This window comes from Colias croceus, chromosome 8, assembly GCF_905220415.1.
Source record: "Colias croceus chromosome 8, ilColCroc2.1".
In the NCBI taxonomy this organism is placed as follows: Eukaryota; Metazoa; Arthropoda; class Insecta; order Lepidoptera; family Pieridae; genus Colias; species Colias croceus.
In genome coordinates this window covers 3490538-3511732 of record NC_059544.1, presented here as the reverse complement: position 1 = coordinate 3511732, position 21195 = coordinate 3490538, and the positions used below count along the sequence as shown (strand labels likewise).

At 32.3% G+C, this 21195-nt stretch overlaps 1 protein-coding gene across 1 annotated transcript in view; it reads left to right on the top strand.

Moving 5' to 3' along the window:
- Positions 1-2103: 2103 nt before the first annotated feature.
- The window catches only part of LOC123693741 (pituitary homeobox homolog Ptx1), a 36658-nt gene continuing 17566 nt past the window's right edge, over positions 2104-21195 (top strand). The window contains exons 1-2 of the mRNA XM_045638942.1: positions 2104-2430; positions 10606-10919. Of these exons, the coding sequence (XP_045494898.1) occupies positions 10724-10919 (196 nt within the window). The 5' untranslated portion in view covers positions 2104-2430; positions 10606-10723. The remainder of the gene's footprint in view (positions 2431-10605; positions 10920-21195) is intronic.

Here is a 21195-nt window from a genome sequence, read left to right as displayed (position 1 = left end):
ATACTTAGTAAAACAATCAGTATACATTATCCATTAAATGTTGATGTACACTTATGTGCAAAATAAAAATAAAAATAAAGATTATAAATTGAAAGCTAAAAGACTTTTTTAATTTATAATACTAATTACCTACATTAGTAGGTATTAACATAGTTTAGAGAGATGGTATTAGATAGGTGATAGTAGTTTGTGTTGTTGCACTTTCACAAAAAAAAGGTGTTATCACTTAATCTTCAAGCTTAAATCTAGATTTGTAAATATCAAATAACGAATTGATTTAAAGAAAAGAAAATAGAATTATTTAATTTGATTATACTTATTTTTAAAATATACTTATTATTTAGGTTAACTATACTTTAAGCAAGAGCCAACGTTTATCCATTGGTTAGGTATTAAATTAACCTCAATTTGAAGAAAATAAGAATTATCAATAAGAATTTCTAAGTAGGTACATCATATTTAAAATTGGGTTTACAATTTAATACGGTTCTCTTAAAGACTCTAAATATTAAAAATGTAGAAAGTAGGTACATTTAAAATCATTGTTATAAAGCTCTATAGTAGAGTTTTTCGGAAAACCTTTACGTACAAAAAGCTAAGCTCTACATTTATTATAAATCTAAAGTATAAGACAGTCTAATAAAAAAAATAATACCTGCGGTCATAGGTATATGTACTAGGTAGTTATTGTTAAATATTTGACAATAATAATTATCAGTTAGTAGAAATCGTTATTCAGTCATTATTACTTTAAAGCTCACGTTGGTTCTAGATATTTAAGTAAGAAAATTATTATATTTTATGAAATTCTTATAAGATTCTTATTAGAAGGACTCAATAACATGAAAATAAATTACTTGATGAATTTAAAATGTTTCATGTTTCCAAAAATCAAATGTGTTTACTTCAAAATAATTTGAATTAAGTGTTATTTGAATTGAAAAAAGAAAAATTATTTACGAAAAGCATTTTTTCTGAAAACCGTTTCTTAATTCAGTACAGGGTAATATTATTTGCTCCGTTCACCTTGTGTCACAAGCCGACGGCATTCCCGGGTAGATTTCTCAGGATCGATATTGATATTTTTCACAAAACTCGTCACCATTTTCACCATAGCATTGACATGAACAATTAAACATAATTAGTGATAAAATATAGCCGTGTACACAAGCAGCGTCTCGTTGCCGTCGCTATCGTTTCAAGAAGTTTGTCCCGTCGGCCGCCATGTTGCACGGCGGCCGGCCCCTCGCGCGCCGCGCCTCCCCATTGGCGCACGGGCCCGGTGGGCGGGAACACCCGCACCTAAATGTTGCCAGCTTTTTGAATAAATAATTTCAGTAATTTAAGTAATGAAGGCAATTATGGCGTTGTTTAGCTAAGTTTGCGCGGCAGCGAGTGGAACTTTATATTTATACTCTCTTTATGTACGGCGACGCGGTTAATGCGCTTCATCTGTTTACGTTGCGATCCGTTTATTTATTGCGGGTGCTGCACGCCGAGATTTAAACTGCAATCATTTGTGTGCTATAAGGAAAACATATTGCACGATTTAAATAAGCTCCGACCCCTGTTTGGCTATCGATGCACTCACCGGAATTCGTTTTATTAAATTCAGCTACTTCTTTAACTAGGTAGTAGGTAGGTACGTGTTTTATTGCTCACTGTTTTATCTACGAGTTGTCAATGATAAAGTATGATAAGAGACTTATGATTACTGAAATATGGACGTAGAAATAACAAAATACCTCAGCGTACTCCAAACGATAGGAGCAACATATTATGAAGTTCAGAAACTTTTCAAGAATTTGATTCTAATTTCAATGTCCACGCCGGTCCGAAGTAAACAGTGACGTCACGAAGCGTCACACTGAACCGATAAAAAGTCGATTTTATCCGCATAAGTTCGGCCAGCTGACTGCGTCCCCCGCTCCCGTACGCACTGAAAAATCTACGCGACGAGATTTCAGGGCGACAGAGAAAGACATAAGCGGAAAATCCCCGCGAGCGAGGGAGATAAGGGTATCAGTACGCGACGGCGCGGTGGGCGGTCGCCGGCGGATGATGTATAGAGTGGTGGAGTTAGGTTCAAATTGCGTCGGGAAGTGGCCGAGATTAGAGTCAGTGCGGACCGTACCGCGCGGCGTTCGTAAGCCCACTTAAGACTGTTTTTAATACTAGTATTTTTTACGCGATCCCCGCAAGGATTTAGCGGATTTCAAATTCGTTCGTGCGCTTTGATTTATCGGTATCGGTTTGGTGTTTACGTTAGTGGTTTACGGATTGTCGCGTGCTGCTATAATCCACCGGCTTCTATCAGATTATGACGGATATCAACAGATTTCGTGGACGCACTCTGTGATACTGTCGTGGAATTGACCTATTGAACTGTTACGCGAAGTGTAAACAAAACGAAGCTTTCATATATCTTCGGTAAGTTGAAAACGTTGTTCAGTGTACCCTGTAAACAGTGTGTATTGTGGTGAAATAAGTAAAACAATTGGTTAGGATTGGCTATTATAAGGTGATAAGGACATCCTACATTACGGTTACGTTAATATTTAATGAACAAGGGCTACACCTATGCATTTAGATAAGCGTTTACGTGTTGAATTGAATGAAATGTTTTTATCATTAAATGTTGGATTACAAAGGATCCTTAATTTTCTTTGTTATTTTTCTATTAATTGTAGGTACTACTCGTTGCTATTGCTAAACATAGGTAGAGAAGAGTACTTTAATTACAAAAAAAAAACTGCACGCTAAACTCTACATAAAACATAGAGCTTTTGAAAAATAAATTTCTTGAATATTGCAAAAATAATTTTTTAATTAATATTTGTTTTGTAAACTTTTATTAAATTTCTCTATAGGTACCAATTTGCTAGCTAAAAATACCATTCATAAGAAAGTACATTCTGACGTACATCACATTATTAAAACAATAATAAGAGTAGGTAGTACAAGATGTGTAGAGTTGAAATAAAAGGTTCAATAGATTTTTAATCGTTTATTTTTAGCACAGTTTTTTAGGGACATCACCAAAAAGTCATAATCATTTATAGTAATTTCGGTACCAATGCACTTATTTTCTATCGATATTGAAGGTGTTGTTTTAATGAACGTTAATCTTGACACAAAGATAATGTAAATATATCTTAATTTGTATAATTATCACAATTAAAGAGATTGCAGCCGTCAACTGTCCGTTTTTTTCTTTTATTATCATAATAAAATATGTACAATTCTCAATACCTACTGAATGATTACAATACATTTTTTTAAAATCAACAATATTTTATGAAAAAAATCTTTAAATTCAAATCTGCACAGCATTTATAGGTAAAATACCTACTTCAATTGTTATTATTTTGTATCTGTAGCGATTTAATCAAATAAGACAACTTTTTTTGTAATATTTCATTAGGTATCTAATAATAAATTATAAATCATTAATTACCTTGGTATACCTATCTAGGATACAAAATACTTGTGTCTCTACGAATTAATATATTATTTAATTATTTGAACAACTTGAAATAAAAAATTTAATTTCATAGAATTATGTAAAATTTGGTTAATAATAATTAATAAACAGTACTAAATAATTATAATTAATAAATAGTAAAATATACATAGAAAATTAAATTATTTTTAACGATTAACGTAAAATAAAAATTACTTAGTTCAGGTGTGTGAATGTTATTTAATAAATTCCAATAAGATATATTAATGTATATTTTTTGAAATTATATTTAGTATATATATATAACGTTTATAAGAAATAAAAAATGTAGATTATCAATTCCTGATTAGGAAATTTAATATGTAGTAGTTTTATGAAGTTACCTTGCCTTCGCGTCGGCGTTTTTACCGACGGAAGTTATCGTTTGTCATAAAATTTTATCAAATTGTTATTCGATATTATTTATAGTTAAATACGTAACAATTTGATACGTATCTATTATTAACTTTATTTTTTAATATTATTTCTATTATTTATTTTAAATTAATAGAAATACCAAGTGGGATTAATAGCTTAGGTTTATACCTAAGTTAAGATTTTCAATTAGGTTATTAAAAGTCATAATTTTTTTTCACCATTGTCTTATTTTAATTTTCTTATTTATGGTTTTCCTTTACAACTAATTAAATGAATTTATATTCTAGAAGGTAATAAAAATAATAAGATACAGTTGATCATGATTGCCATAAATGTTAATGTAGAGTTGGTAGAGTTCAACGTAAATGTCTGCAAAATTAAGATTTATATATGTATCTATGTATTAAATTACAATTTACTAAAGCGTATTTGAGAAAATAAACACCAATAAAATTTGTAATAGATTTGAAAAATTTTAAACAATTGCATAATATCAATAATTTCTTGTTTTCCACAATATGAATGTTCGATTTATATTTGAATTGAACAAATAAAACCTTTATTTAAATAAATATAACTTGACTCATAAATATAATTTATATTGTTTAGATGTGTTTTAAAACCAATTTGAAAATGCTGTGTCACTGTAATGCGCTCCACCACTGTCCGCTTCACCCGCAACTTCCTTCCGCGTACGGTGAAACTGTGGAACGATCTGCCACCTGCGGTGTTCCCGAACAACTACGACATTGGGGCCTTCAAGAAAAGAGCGTATTTGTCCATTAAAGGCCGGCAAAGCACCTGTAACACTCCTTGCGTTACAAGTGTTTATGGGCGGTGGTGACCACTAAACATCAGGTGGCCCACCTGCTTCTTTGCTTGCTCTGACATAAAAAAAAAAAAAAAATATGCTGATATATTTATTAGTTAGTACCTAAGTACCTACCTACTAAGCGAAGATTTTTTTCGATTAGGTACCCAATTTTAACGACGCGAAATATACGAAAATTACTTTTTTTTAAATGTATGGAATGAGGAATATTTACTCAAATCTAAACAATTTACTGCTTGCCTTTGAATGATGAAAAGTTATAAAATAATATTGTTCTATTTACTTTTCACATGACGAAAAATCACACAAAATCAGTGACGTGTTTTATGAAGGTTTTATTTGTAGAATCACTCACATATAAAGTGTGAGTTTCTATATAATTTAAAAGCTAAAAATTTGTACTCACATAGAATTTTGTATTACCTTTGGTTAGGTTTGATAGAATTAGAATCTCATTGCTTTCAATTATTTTATTTTGTTTAAATTTTGGTTGATAGTTAGGTTAGGTTAGGTTTAATGACAAATACGATAGAAATATAAAAAAATGAAGGAATTTCTTCCTTGAAACTAAACGTAACTAAATTTTACACCTACTGAAACGTTTCATTTTTTTCCTAATGCTATTGGTTGTGATGAAATTTTTCAATTCTTCAACGGTATTTATCCATTTTAATCAAAACAAATTAACGGCGCACATTTGGAAATAATGAATAAAAAATAATTTGGTATATGAATGAATTAAGCATTTTTTGAACCTACATAATCCATTAAGTATTATAATTCTTGAAGTATCAATTAACTGTTAATTTTAACTGCAAAATGTTTAGATTGTTTATTATTAATTAGTAATTTTATCAAATTTAAAGTTATTCAAAAATTATATACTTCTCTATAACTCATATTAATATGCAAACAAACAAATTTAATCAGATCCTTTCCAACATTAAACTATAACATATTTAAATGTTTGAAAGGTTCTAAAAAGCTAAAAGAATATTGTATAGATTAAATAAATAAAGTGGTTAAAAAATTATAAATATATACTTACATGTGAATGTGAAAAACTTATAAATTCAAGGACTTGACGATCTATAGGTAAATAACACAAATAAACAATAAACCTGAATGTTTACATAAACCAAAAACACTATTTAATTTTACTCTACCTTTTGCTATATCACAGATAATACAAGCATGTTTCAGTTTATAAGGACTAAGAAGCTTATATCTAATACACTGGAGATTTCGGTATGAACATTGACGTGTAACAAGAAAATATTGCCCAGTTCATGTTTTTTATCACTTTCACACCTAACTTGGTATTGCCACTGTTAATACGAAGTTTTCCCAAGGCTACTATGTATGCTGTAATATTCTGTGCAAAAGGTTAGTTTTTGTACATGAGTTTGTTGATAAATTGCCAAAAACGTCATTCAGAAGCATTGTTGGATGAAACAATTATTATTTATGCTAAATAAAATAAGTATCTGAACCAATTATTAAAAAGCGATACTCCCTGATTATGGGTAGTCACCATAATAAAATTGTAGCAACTCTCACTTTGTCAATATGGCATGTGTGTCAAAAAAATTGCGTCGCTTCGAATATTTAAGTTAATATTGTTGCATATTTAATGAATATTTTCCGAATATAAAGAATGCATTGTATTGTGCAAAATTGCAGAAGCGTTTGGACACCGAATTCTGGCATAGAATTTCACAGGCAAGTGTATATTTACGTTATTTACAATATTCCTCAATACTCCTGCATTTACCTGTTTAGAATCATTTCAATGGCAAAAATTGTCTAATTTAGCATCATTTTAGTAAGCAGTCATGTTAAATTTGTTATTTCCCCAATACTTTATCATTTTTCAACAAGTTTTCAATAAACAAATTTAACAAGTAAGGTAACCATGATGACGAGTTTTTATGGATAGCGAGGAGAATATATTGTAATAACAATATTATGATGAAAATTTAGAACACCATTGTTACTTAACAAGATTGTTACTAGTAATGAAACAACACACGACATCGGTATTGCACTCACATGTAGTTATAAGATTGTTCGTTTTTACATTTGAAATTTATACTTTTTTAACTTACCTTATATTTTTTTGTTTTACGTATTTCAGCTTTCCAAAAAGTAAAATAAAAAGAAATATATGTGCCCATCAAGGTTACTGAGGATTACGACCCAGAAAAAAATACCTTTTGAAAAATAAACTTTGTAAAGTTAGCTGAAATTTGTGCAAGGCCGCTAAACAGTTTTTCTTTGATGATTTTGGCTTGAAATTGACCAGTCGAAGCAACGCGTTTCAAAAGAAGATCTGAGTAGCTTACAATTTGGTAAACAGCATCTGATGCAAATCACAATTTTCCTCTATTTACAAAGGATGCTAATGCTATATATCGGTTCATATCCAAGCTTTGTAGCCAAAAGTTGTTTAAAACTATCATTCTATACCAATTAAAATTGTATGTACCTATAAAGTATGACCATAATATTATAATATAAATACTGTTAAAAATATACCTTTGTCGTTATTATTTATAGACCATGATTTTTAGTTTTTTCTATTTTGAAAAATCCTGAATTTACAAACCAGCGTGGTCACTCAACAGAAAGAGACAAAAAACATGACTGACGTCATTCTAGATCATATTTTCTTGTTACAAGTTATTGGTCATAGTGCAATCTCCAGTGTATTAGATATAAGCTTCTTGATAAGGACTTAACTGACAGTGCCAATTGCCAAAACAACTTTCAGTATAAAATAAAAATTCAAGTACCTATTGCAAGTTGTACAATTGCCTTATTATAATTTATAGGTGTATTAGATATTCATAAGAATAATAATAATATATTATTTATCAATCCATAGAGCATAATAATAAACAATAGAATTTGACACAATCAATAAAACAATATTGTGGTGTTCGCAGTGCCAGCTTCGTAGGCGGTCGAAAACAATAATTGCACAAAGTAAATTTGCGTAAGATACTCGCGTCCCATTACACGCATGCAAATCTAAAGACAATACTCTAGTAATTCTATCGCGGGGAATCATAGACACGTTATATTTGTAGAGCATGTCACTTCTCACGAAGCTATCAGCCTCTTTCACGTGTCAACATCGACATTGCCATAAAATCATGTTATCAATCCGATAGACATGATACGAAGAGATAGAGTCAAATATTTACCGATACGTATCTCAACCGTTACACATGTTTTACATTCATACCTACTCGTTTCAATTTCGTGTAATACAGATATGATTGAAGTGTTGTTAAAAATTGTTTGATTGTGCTGCTTACAAGATTAAATACACCAATTATGATAGTGCATGTTTTTAAGATTTATTGATCGAAAGTGCGTTTTTATAAAGTACTTAATTGTATTTTTTTTTTATTATAACCACTCACTTCATTTTCAAATTTTCATCATCTCACGTTCTTTTTTGCGTTATCTGTTGTTTTCATGTTAATCGAGAAAATGGCGGGAAACAGAAAATGATAAAGATTTAAGAAAAAAAAAACAATGCGTATATAAAATAATATCTAGTTTATTTCGTGTAAAATTAATTGTAGTGTTGCGTTGTAACAAATACGAAACATTCATGCTATTTATGTTTTGAAACGACTTTTGCCCAGATTATCAGTAAGTAACCACGTGATATTTACAAATAGCGGAGTTATCTTTAGATAGATTAGTTTAAAACGAAGATTTCATTTCCTTTGCAACAAAGTGTAATTATATAATTCATTATATTTTAATTGATAGGAAAAATGTGATTATTAGGTATTAAATGACTAATAATATGATAAATCCTTTTAATAAGGTTTATCTAATGAATGAACTTCTTTTCTTTGAATTTGCAAGGATATTATGACTACACAATCAGTACACATTACATAGAGTTATTGAAACTCAATCTTTGCAGAGATTATATTAATCAGCAAATACCTAATTAAAGTTTTGTATAACAGAGGAATAAAGTCCATCATATTATGCGACACAGGGTACTTATATAAACATCAAATGTAGCCATAACACGTTACTTAGACTTTTTTTTACAAGATCTTAGATTGAATGCTTACTGGATTTCTCACAAGGATTACGATAGTATTCAAAAAATAAAAGCATCACATCTACACACAAAATAATAATCTATCTTATATTTCATAAATCACAAAGACGTAAACGTAGACCACATTTTATATTTTGCAAGTGTCTTTCCCTTATCACAATGTCACCCAGCTCTAGTTTGACTCACCTAAATATGCACAGTGACCTAACGAGCTCAATTCTCGCCCAAATAAATCTCAAAAACGATAGGAAAAAGTACGGAGTTAGAGAATTGAAACAAAAGGATTCAGAAACGTAAACGATCGCGCCGTTTCCGAGACGCCGTTTTAATAGAGCCAGCCACTTTCGCCAACTTAAATCTTTCGGCTTAAAAAAGGCTTTACATCGGTTTAAAGGGATAACATCGGATTCAAGTCGATTGAGTTTAACTTTACCAAATTACTTAACGCTGTTAACATTAATGTATCGTTTAAAGATTGTATCGATTGCGAGCATGTTATGAAATGTTAAATTTTGTGTGTTGAAATAGTTATGATGTCTTCTTCTTAAAGTGCCTTCTCCTTTGGGAGGTTGGCGATCATTAGGGCTATTTCAATTTTGGAAACCGCTGTTCTGAATAATGATTTAGTGCTCTTCCCAAACCACTGACGAAGATTTCTGAGCCATGATATCCGTCTGCGGCCAGGTCTCCTTCTACCTGCCACTTTGCCCTGCATGATTAGTTGAAGGAGTTCATACTTCTTGCTGTTATGATGTAGAGATATGCAAAAAGATAGCACATTGATAAATATGAGAGGGTGATATAATTAAAATATGCACAAATATAATAATAGATGGTTTCAATTTTTATTCCATAAATGGAGAGTACCTACCCAATTTATAACGTCTGGGGTTAAAAATAGATGCGGTTATATTTTAATATTTTAATTTGAGATTTTCATATCATCATTAACTACAAAATGAGTATAACTTTTCAATACGTGGGGTAATTAACCTGCTATACATTTAATTTTGATTTAAGCCTACAATCTACCTGATTTTCCCAGTTCTCTTTCCATGCGTTATTGATAGAATTAATGCGCAATTGTGTTAATTATTAATACAATTTGATAAAAAATTTCAAACGTAAATTACTATGAGAATTCTGCAAACACCAAACAGACTACATCAATAAAAGCAATTGATTCAATAAATCATTGTACCTTTCGCTGATTCTAACAGGTTTTATAGGCTGAAACATCTCTCCTGACAACGCCCTGTGAAATATGAATGTTAGCTCGTATATTTCCATCAAGCTCTAGTTTATGGCGTTTATGTTTTACAGCGTGTGTATACGCCTTAAATCATGCTGATAATAGTATATATCATCCATATATATCACTTAAATTGATGTAGAGTCTCATTAGAAAGTTTTTAAATAAACTGCCTCAGTAATGTGGAGTGATGATGGGTAATTCAAAAGTATTTCGTAAGCTAATTGATACATAAATTTTCTGAAAATATATCTTATATTTTTCTTATACTAGTTATTATAGCATTCCATATAAAATGTCATGATCCAAAGATAGATATATATCAGCAACAAATTCAAATTAAAAAAAATTACACACAGTTCAAGATTTAGAAGGGCATCGGCATAGAAAATTGTTTTAAAAACACATTAAAGTTCGTTGTCCTCTCTATATCAATGATTATGATAATAATTATTGATAGATCACATTGTGATCATTTCTTCATGTAGGTAGGTACACTAACATACTTTTAATATTCGTTACTATTCCACATCTTTTTTTTCCAGGTTCTAGAATGTTCCACGCCTGAACACAAACAGAGTCGCAACAGCGGCTATTTTAACCCAGTGCCAAGAAAGCTTCACCATTCACCTCAGAGTGTACAAGGAGGCGCTGGCGGCCGGAATGGAGCCGCTAAGCGAGAACGGGTTGTGTTTGAGTGAGCTGGAGCTGCATGGCGGTGGGCACCTGCATGAGTCGGTAGCGGCGTCAGTGGGCTCGGCTATATCGAGCCTGATGGCGCCGCTCCATCATGAGCCGCAGCACGCCCCGCTGCATCATGCGCCGCCTTTACATCATGAACCGTTGGAGAAGCTAAAATGTAAGTCTATTATATCGCTTAATGATGGAATTGATGAAGTTTTTGTGTATGTGTGTGCTAATGATGTGTGTATGTGTGTGTTGCAGAAACGACATTGCATACTTTTCAGCTATGATAGAGTCAGTTTAAACTTTAAATCACAACCGAGTCGAACCGAAAGTCAAGTGAAACTTTGGGTATGGGTATTGGGTAGCGGTCTGTTTTTAAAAGCGTATTTTTATACACGTTATCGATCCATGATACTAATCTTTTAACAAAGGTTAAATTCACAAGTTTAGTTAACCCTTGTACATTCTAGGTTACTTTATAATCTAATAGATACACTAAATTTCACCTAACACTAAGTTGTACAAGTTTTTTAAAACAAAAACCGCACGTGTTATATTTTATCTGTATCATATCGAGTGTAGAGCAAAAATTGGACGGGCGTCATAGGCAATGAGCCGTGACGAGATGTGGGTGCAATTTGAGAACGCTTTGTATACAAAATTAGGGATTATTCACCTCCGCCCTCTATACTCCTTTCATCGCTGATGAGAGATGACACGTAATTATATCATTTTTCTATTTGCGATACAGCGAGGTACAAACACGTGCAAATGTGTTGGCAAAATTTTACAGATCATTTACGGAGGAATTGAACACTTCAATATCTTCTCTGATAAGCTTTCGTTTCTCAAGAACAGGAAATTAGAACTTTTTTTTATAGAGTTACTTGGTGAGGTAGGTACCTACCTACATAAGATAGATACCTACCTACATAAACAACATTATCAATAATATTAAGTACGTGCAGTAAAAAATCTTACGGCTTAATAACATTTAATATCAATTACATAGCCCCGATATGACATAATTTATGACTAAAGAATTTATAATGATAATGACAATATTTTTAACCTAATTTACTTCACTAATCTTAGGAACAATCCGCATTATGCACCTGTATTAATTAATTTTTTTTATTTATACAGAAAATAGTAACAAAATAGGGTCGTCTAATCGGATAGTTTTTACAAACACATCAATAGCGGATTACGCGCCCCTCGCATCTTTAGTTATGCAATTAGTCACGTCGCCCGTTTGGGGGAGGTCTTCTATAATGACATTAAAACGCTTCAAATTTACAAGGTTTTAAACTAAAATATACATCATTGTTTTTACGCTGTTAGAGTAATATATTGAGTAAATTTTACTCTACACTGCCTGTTTACGTTCTGTAAAGTTGTAAAGTTCTATCGACTAAAAAATGGACATGAATTTTATTTTAAGTAAGAAATGATAAGCTAAATATGACATCAAATAAAGAACAAGAAGGATAAAGGTTATTCTTCCTATCAATATAAAATTAAAATAAGTTTTATTTCAACTCCATACTAATTTGTAATCCATCAATGACGAGTAAAAATGGTAAAGCGATCGCTTTAAGTCAATTCGAATGAATTGTCTATCTCCCTTGTCCACCAACATTTCTGTATTGTGTTCCCTTTCTTTCATCAAAAAAGTGCCCCCTGAAATCGGCGAAGCATTATATTGCGATGATTAGCCCCGCACTTGCCTCACCATTGAATTTAAATGGGGGATTAAAATCCACTGCATTTTATTTATTAAACGCTATTGTATCCGAGTTCATTAGTCAATTGCTGTCATCATTGAATGATGATCACACTTTGTGTGTGGAACAATAAAAAAAAATTTTTTTTTTTGCCGTACAAATTATTAGGAAAACGTCATTTCGTTCGTCTGTTCCGATGATAGTATAGTAGGTGAATTATGATGGTAGAGCATCACAATTCATGTCTCACCAGCTTTTCTTAGACCTATTTATATATTTTATTAACAGAATTTTTTGTTCAATCTTAATAAAGAAAGCCTCTCCTAAAAAGCTTGCTGATAGTGTAGGTAATATATTTCTAATCGGATCAGTACTTCCGAATACTTCAGATTACGTATTGTTTGTAAGGGACAAACTAACATACAAGCATTCATTGATTTGTGAATCAAATAAATCCATTTGTCTGTGAAATATATAAGCTAAAATATTATTTTTGGCAAAATATACATACCTACAGGGTATTTCGAATAGTCAACATAGTAACTGGTATTCGGAAAATAAGGACAAATAAATTATTATTTGTAAACATCTAAATTATACTGCCACACCATTAACTACTAATTACTTGCTAAATATAAGTAGGTACGTAACCAAGGAACAACCTACTTTTAATTAATTTTCATCAATGCTATCGGGTTATATATAACACTTTTATATACCTACCTACAGTCTACAGATACGTGTTGTTCATTTGCGAAGGGATTTTTTTTCTTATTATGTAGCATAAAAATCCTATTACCCCATCCTTGCGTATGTTACCGACAATAGCACCCAGGGTTTATCCGCCGAAGATTGTTCTCATATTCCGATTTTTATAAAATACGCGAAAAACACGTTTCGTGGCTTTAATTTTAAATTGAGCAGGTTTTACGGATTCTTGCTAAAGCCTTCGTTGATTTTGTCTCCAGGTGAGAATTTTTTTGTCGGCGCTAACCCCACTTTATAATAAGGCCGTAGAAAATCATGAAACTAATTGCGTTGGATGGATACGCGCTCATAGGATTTCAGTAAGCTTACATTGGAGCAGGGAGGATGCGAGATAACGATGTCGCTTATTAATTCAGTGAAGACTGTATAAATACTTGGACGTATTTTAAAGTAAACTGTATACGAATACATTCCATTGGAAGTTATTGATACATTTCAGTTCTTGTTTGTGATGAAACAAAATCTATATTTTTATCAACAAAATAAATTCAAATCATATCTGCTATAAATTAACTGCGCCCTTTTAATCGATATATTGTTGCGATCGTAAATACGAGCGATGAATCAATACTCGAGGCGTTCATAGTTAGTTGAATGTTTGTAAATGTTATCAAGGGTCTCGTGCTGCATCATTCCGGAGGCTGAGTGAGACTGTAATCCGACACAAATATTTGTTTTCCTAGTTCGTGTCGAGATTATAAACTTATCTCGACGCCTAAATCTGACCGGTGCATGATATCAAGCTGGAGAATTTTAGGGTGTGATCTTTGGTATGCAAATACACCTTGTATGCACGTGTGTTAAGTTTTATAGCGACGTGGATAAATGAATCATCATAAATCAGATCAGACGCACTTGTAGCTAGTCTCTGGGTTTTTTTAAGAAAGGTTTTTTTATAAGGCTTCAATACAATATTATTGTAATTTGTATCGTAGAAGTGAATGCTTGCTTAAATTTAAAATGCAGGTGCGTTATTTTTGACGACTTTTTATAACCAAGTGATTGCAGTCAGTAGACCCTAAATAAAAACCATAAATAGTTCAACTCTCATACAATTATAGGTACGGTCTACAATAATAATCTCCATTGATGAAATAATTTAAAAGGTTATTTCATTAACATGCTCCCAACATGTAAATCGTTTATTAATGCTATTCAAATTTGTCACGAGTCCTTCGCCTTTCGTGCTTAACTACACTGATTTATTAGCGCAAAAACTAAATGAAAAACTCGGTGCCACACTGTCTGCCGCCTCTCTCTGATCCGCCGTGACTATAAAATATTTTTTTTGTTACCAGCAAAAAAATCGCAACCCCCGGTGTCATTTGGATCTAACACCGGTGCCGCTGTCGCTTCCCTGTGTTGTTTATTATAATTTAATGCTAACATAAGTTTTATTTTATTTAAATAAGTTTTACATTAAGGAAAGTTTATGTAATAAATTCGTCATTGAAAGCTTGTATTGTATCTACAGCTTGTATTGTATGTACCTATATCTTTTTGGTGAACGAATATGATTTCAGAAATATTGATTTTTTATAAAAAAAAAACCTATATCACGGCAAGTCATGATATGTATATTGTAAATAAGAAAAAAGTATTATGTTAAATAAAAGTTACATCCCAAAATAACCAAGTGTACTTTTATATAAACTTCAATTTCTGTATAAGAAAGAACATCAGTACCTTAAAATCAATTTCAATTTCTTTGCAAAAACATCTTATATCAATGTCAATATTTTCAAAATTCACGAGACCTATAGGGCTCTAGCAGGGGCGTGACGGAGTTTTCTGTACGACAGATGTCTGCATCCGCCCCGGTACATATCCAAAAAACGCCTAAGAAGGCGTGGTAGCAATAAATTTTGTCAAAATACACACTAAGCGTTCGACATAAACACTTCCCATAGCTGCTCTATTAGAATAACAGAACAAATCGGTTTTAATTTGTTAACAGCCGTTCAGAATGGGTGTCACATGTCGGGGTGTGAGGTATGCTACGCTATAAATTCTTTAACCTCGCCTTTACTAATTGCCGATGACACAGTTTAATAGCTTGAGCACATGTCTATCTCTCTGCGGTTGGAAAAACATGGCATTGATATTTTATTCAATTACACAATTCTATCACTCATCATCATCAACAGGTATATTGAGTTTTACTAGATTAATTATAATCGATCGACCAGAGAAGATTCAGTGTTACAATTTGGGAATATGCAGCAAATGGGTTTTACAAATTAATTTAAAAATAATATGTCTTATTATGTAACAAAATATCCTTTTCGGTTGTTGGACTAGATTTAGACCATTGTATATGTTCGATTACACTTTATAGAAGCGTTAACTGCATTCAGTCGATAATAATTAATTAGTAATAATAAATGATCAGTACAGCAACGGGAAGTTTCGAATACTTTGGACATAAATCGTAATGATGACAGTACACAGCGTGGTATCGGCTGATGTATCGATAAATAACAAGTAAACGGGATAAATCGCAGAACACAATATTTACAGTGCGAGTGATTGATGGTGGTTGACAGATGCCGAGCTAACCCTTTCACTGCTTGGGACATCTGTCGCTCTGTGGTCACTAGGAAGAAGACCACATCAATCTATTTGTCAATTATTCTTTTTAAACTTTCTTGTTTAGCTCTAAGTTTATATTAGGTACCTACGAACTCTAGTAGGTATTATAAAGAGAGCTTTAAGCTCAGATAGGTAATAGCATATTTTATGGCATCTTTACGCATGTTTGCATGGTAAATCGTTTAGACATTTATATCTTGTTCTTTAGTACAAGACGTAAGAAGAAATTATGGGGTTTTATTTTACTGAGAAAACTGCATATTGGAAGTTACCCTGCACTCTATTATACTTACCTATAATAATGTTTTGAAAGTAATGTTCATACATTTTGTTTAATGTCACCGTCATTTTATTCTTCTTTTATTTGTGTCTATAAAAGGGCAGAATAACGGTTGTTAAAAGGCGCTGCGCTGTACACACATTGGCAATGGGATAATAAATCTTTTTATTTTATGACAAATTGGTGTCTGAATGTGCTTAGTCACCCTCGCGGTAACAAAAGATCTAGAACAAATAGCAACAATGGCGTATGATGGTCAAATACAATGCAATGTGTAACATACGAAAACATAAACACAATCATTGTGTTGGTTTTGGGGTAATTATGTAACTACCATCTTTCGGTTATTTATGACTGTCCCTGTGGGAATGGATAGTGTATATACGGAGTAGGAAATTAAATAAAAAATATTTTATATCATCCTTTAGAATGACGTTTAGATCATAAACGTTTTTTTTAATTTTTGTTAGAAAGTATTCATTAAACGTAATGAAGTTCTAATTAATAATAATAGGTTAATTACCTATTCTGTTAACCGTTATTTAGGATATTGGTTCTACAACTTCAGTCGCTATAAAAATATGTAAGCTACATATTTGCCTATATGTATTAGCTATTGCTATATAGCATGCCTATTTCGAAATAAATTGAATAAAGTCCAGTTGAAAGTAACTCAAGTTCTTTTAGCCGTTTTTCCGGCTAATTTCATAAGATGGTATATCTTGGATTATGATAATGGATTCGTATATTCATAAGATTCATATGTAGGTGAGCTTCATACAAAATTAATAAATCTAATAATCTTCCAAGGCATAGAACACGTTGACACGTGATATATGACAGGGACCAACAATAGCCCGTGACTGCGCTTTATGAGACAGGGACCCCACTCGGTAATTATTTTATTATGACTTTACAATATTCTCCATAGGTATAACGAAGAGTTTGATGATATAGGTACACAAAATTAGTATACTTTGTAATTCGAGAAGTTCACTTAATAAAAGAGGAATACCAGTAGTAGATGTTTTTAATGGTTGATCAAATAGCAAAATCAAGCCAAATAGATATATGGCTGTAAATATTTCTGAAATTTCTAAAAGCTCAATGCAATTGAGCTTTACAGATTTTAAAACCAATATTTATATTAGATACCTAGCTATGTGATCTATTTGACACTGTGAACTCTAGAAAAATGATATCCTAAAACTTTCATGTACTTTTTCATTCTCTAGCGGTCTATAGAAGGTAACGCTATTATTGGTAAGGATTAAAGTATAATTTCAAGAAAATAACATCATTATACATTCGCTTTTTCGATATTAAACAAAAAGTTTCATCGTAATGTTCTAACCGCAAATACGGTATATACCTTAATGTATTTTCACCCTAAGTTCGGCGAGTAATTTAGTAATCGCCATAAAATCTGTATCACAGCACACTAATATATTTATGACATTACAGCACCCACTAATATTTATGCAAATTGAAAATATGCAGAATGGCATCGTTTACAATCCCCAACCAACCCCTGGCTGGCAGCGCGACATATGTCGTATTGCAATAATATTTCTTATCGTTTTTAAATTCTTTTAGCTTCTGTTTTATTATCAACTTTTTGTTTTATTTTAAACCATTTGATATAGATGTTTTATATTATAGCAGTTAAATTAATTGCGTATTACATATTACCAAATAAATTAGTTATCTTTAAATTCATTCCTTTACATAACATCATTAACAGTCCTATAACTGCTGTCCATGCTTTTGCATTCTTTAATCTATCTTTAATTTTTTTTATTTTATCAATGATAATTGACAAACCTTACCAAATTTCAAGCCATTTAATAATACTAGACTAACAGATATTCACACATGACCAACAAATATAATTCTTGTGCTAAGTATCTTCGCAAGCAACTCAGAAATATTTTGCACCACCAATTCCACCCTGTATTCAATCCTTTTGTTTAGACTAGTTAGTATCTTATTGTTATTTATCCACAAACCAACCACACAGTACCCTTCCTTATTCCACTTGTCATCGGATTTGATCTGCTATAGAAAAAGTAATTTGTGTCCATATGGGACCTGTGATTGCCTGCACACCCTCCCTGGACTGCTCTTGCTATTACCCTAACTCATTTCCTTGTATGTCTTTAACACTGTATGTTTGGGGTTAAGATAATAATGTAATAGAAATACAAATCTGTTTGGATTGCAATGAGAAACCTTCAATTTCCATGTTTATTTACAAAGTCATTTAAGATTGTTATGACTGACCGCATGCATCTCATGCACAAGGGTTTGCCGATACAATTCATTTACCAATTACAATAAGTCCTGTTGCCAATATTACAAATCAAGTTGCAGAGGATACCGGACGAAAGTTGTCTAAATACTTTTCACGTTGCCTCTCACCTGCCATATAAATAGCAATACCTAGATACATTGGAGCAACACTTAATCATAGTTTCAGCGATGTGAACATATATTTTTACATAATTGTTTATTTGTATACCATGTGGGTGTACCTAACCAGTTACCATAACTTCATTTGATTTAATATATATTTATATGTATTGCAATTTTTAATTAAAAGAAGACAGCTTATTATAACTTAAGACGATGCTTCATTTACGCATTATTACTATGAGGATATTTTTACAAGTCTCAGGTGGTCGGTAATTTGTTTGTGGTAGAAGGGTTGTACTTGATTTATCTCCGTAATGCGCGCTTTGGGAACTATTTCACCCTCTGTGTTTTGCACAAACACTAATTCATGTAACCACGATTAGTTTTTTTATTTGTACCTTATGATATTGAGCCCCAGTGAATACTGATATTTATATTTTTTCTAATCTGGTTGCATAAGAGTTTTATACTTGTAAAGGTGTAAAAAACTTTAAAGTTATATTAGGTAAGTAAATCGTTATTGATTCTGTCTATCGCTGGTAATTTGGAGAGTGGAGATATAAAAGCAACTGAAATTCCTACTTCAATTAAACAATTAGTCAGATTTCTCCCACGCAGGATAAACAACATTTTCACATGTTTTGTGCATCTCCTTAAAATAACTGAACATGAAAAATTTCCAGACGCCTACATCAGACTGATAAATGGCTTCCGAAAATCCGAAAGGAAGTTACAGCTTACTTGGGATTTGGTCTAGAACCTCTCACGTCCCATAACTGCTGCACTCCGCTTTATTACAATTACCGTAAGCCTCAAAGTCCCGCACTCCTCTGCTGCCGGTCACGACCTCATCGTTTTGAACCTACTTGCTAGCGCTGTAAGACTGTTATTGCTCGGGTGAAATAGAAACAGCGTCTCGTGTGAACTTCGAGGATAGTAGCGGGGAACTTTGGCACTTACTATAAACATTTTAAGATTCAAGTTACGAATACGAGAGTTTGCTCCGCAGAAATAATGCGACGTTCGTGCCTTCCGAACGGTCCACTCTCTACATTTATGTGTACGATATGTCGACGGCTATTTGGAATACTAATTGGCCATGTCTAGGGACTTCGAAACGATCTCTATTTACTTTTTCTACGAGATAAAGTCAAAGTGTCCATAAAATCTTATTTTACGTGTTGTCTAGCTCTTATGAGCAACGACCGTTCTTAAGAACGATCAGACGTTTGATATCCGATGTTGTAACATATATATAAATGAATAGTTCAAAGATTAATATATTATCTTTAGAAAATTTACCATCCTTAGGGAATCACTAAACCGCGAAATGATGATAAATCGTCGTAAAGAAAAAGGGTCTTCTAGAAAGGGAGCCTACTAGACGGCGCGAGTAAAAAGGACCAATGCTATGGAATATTAGCGGCTGGATCCGAGAATTTGTGTTTCAATAAAGTTCTTTACGGTAGGTAAAATACAATCGATCGGCCCTAGTCCATCAGCCATTTATAACTTACACACCATTAATTTGAGTGATAATTCGCGCCGCGTTCGGATTGGCTGAAGATATGGAGGGAACACAGGTACCGCTCTATACTGAGACTTGCCTATCGATAACAGCAGTAGCATTTGATATCCTTATCTTGTATTTTGTAAGTGTTATTGCTTCGTTTCGATTTTTACGATTCGACTACACAAAACACTCAATCGGCCTTGTCTCGACCTCATTATTTTATAATGATAATTTAATGAAATAAAAATCATCATATAAAATAACAACTCTATGTGTAATGTAAAAGTAGCATAATTGGCAGTTTTTTTTTATATGCAGTAGATTGTGGGGTTGTTACGTATTGGAGAGTCTTTCCAATGAAACTTGTAACGTTGTTTCATATTTTAACGCTACATATTTTCCGAATGTTTCTCATCTCTATACGTGCAGTAGGTAGAGCGCAGATGAGGAACGTTTATCTTTACAAAAGTAACATTAGCTTATATTGATGTTGATATTTGCAGAAAATTATGTACATACCTACATTTATGTATGTATTGATGTCATAATTTTCCGCAAGATAAACTAAATTCTGTATGTTATCGAACTCAACTACAAATTCTCTGACTTTGAGAACCGGGCTGCAAAAATCTTAAATGAAAATAGCTCCAAAATCCGATTTCAGAGGCACCATGTTGCTTTTGATAGAGACGTTATTTTGGCTCTACAATTTATCGAGCTTATTATTCGATAGTCAATCTTTGTCCTTCTTATTAATTCAATAGGTTTTCCGCAAGCTGTGGTAGGTGCACCGGCTACTTAAGTTATTGTAAACACTGAGAGACGGAAACGTCCACTTGGCCCAGCATCCTTGATACTCGTATCAGGATTATGTTATTAAGCAGACACCTCAGCCCGGTGGTCCACTAATTGTAGATGAGATTAACACTGTTTTATTTTGATTATCTCATTATCTCAAAAGTGTTTGGTATTTACGGGCACGGTAATAGAGATTTGAGAAAGTGTTTTATTTTTGTAATGGTATAGTTATTTATAAACAGTTATTAAAAGATTCGTTTTAATATGACTTATTGAAGAACGTTGTAAAAGCGATATAATAAACGATTAAGATTTAGATCTCGTGCTATTCACAATAGTCTTTGCCAAATTCATT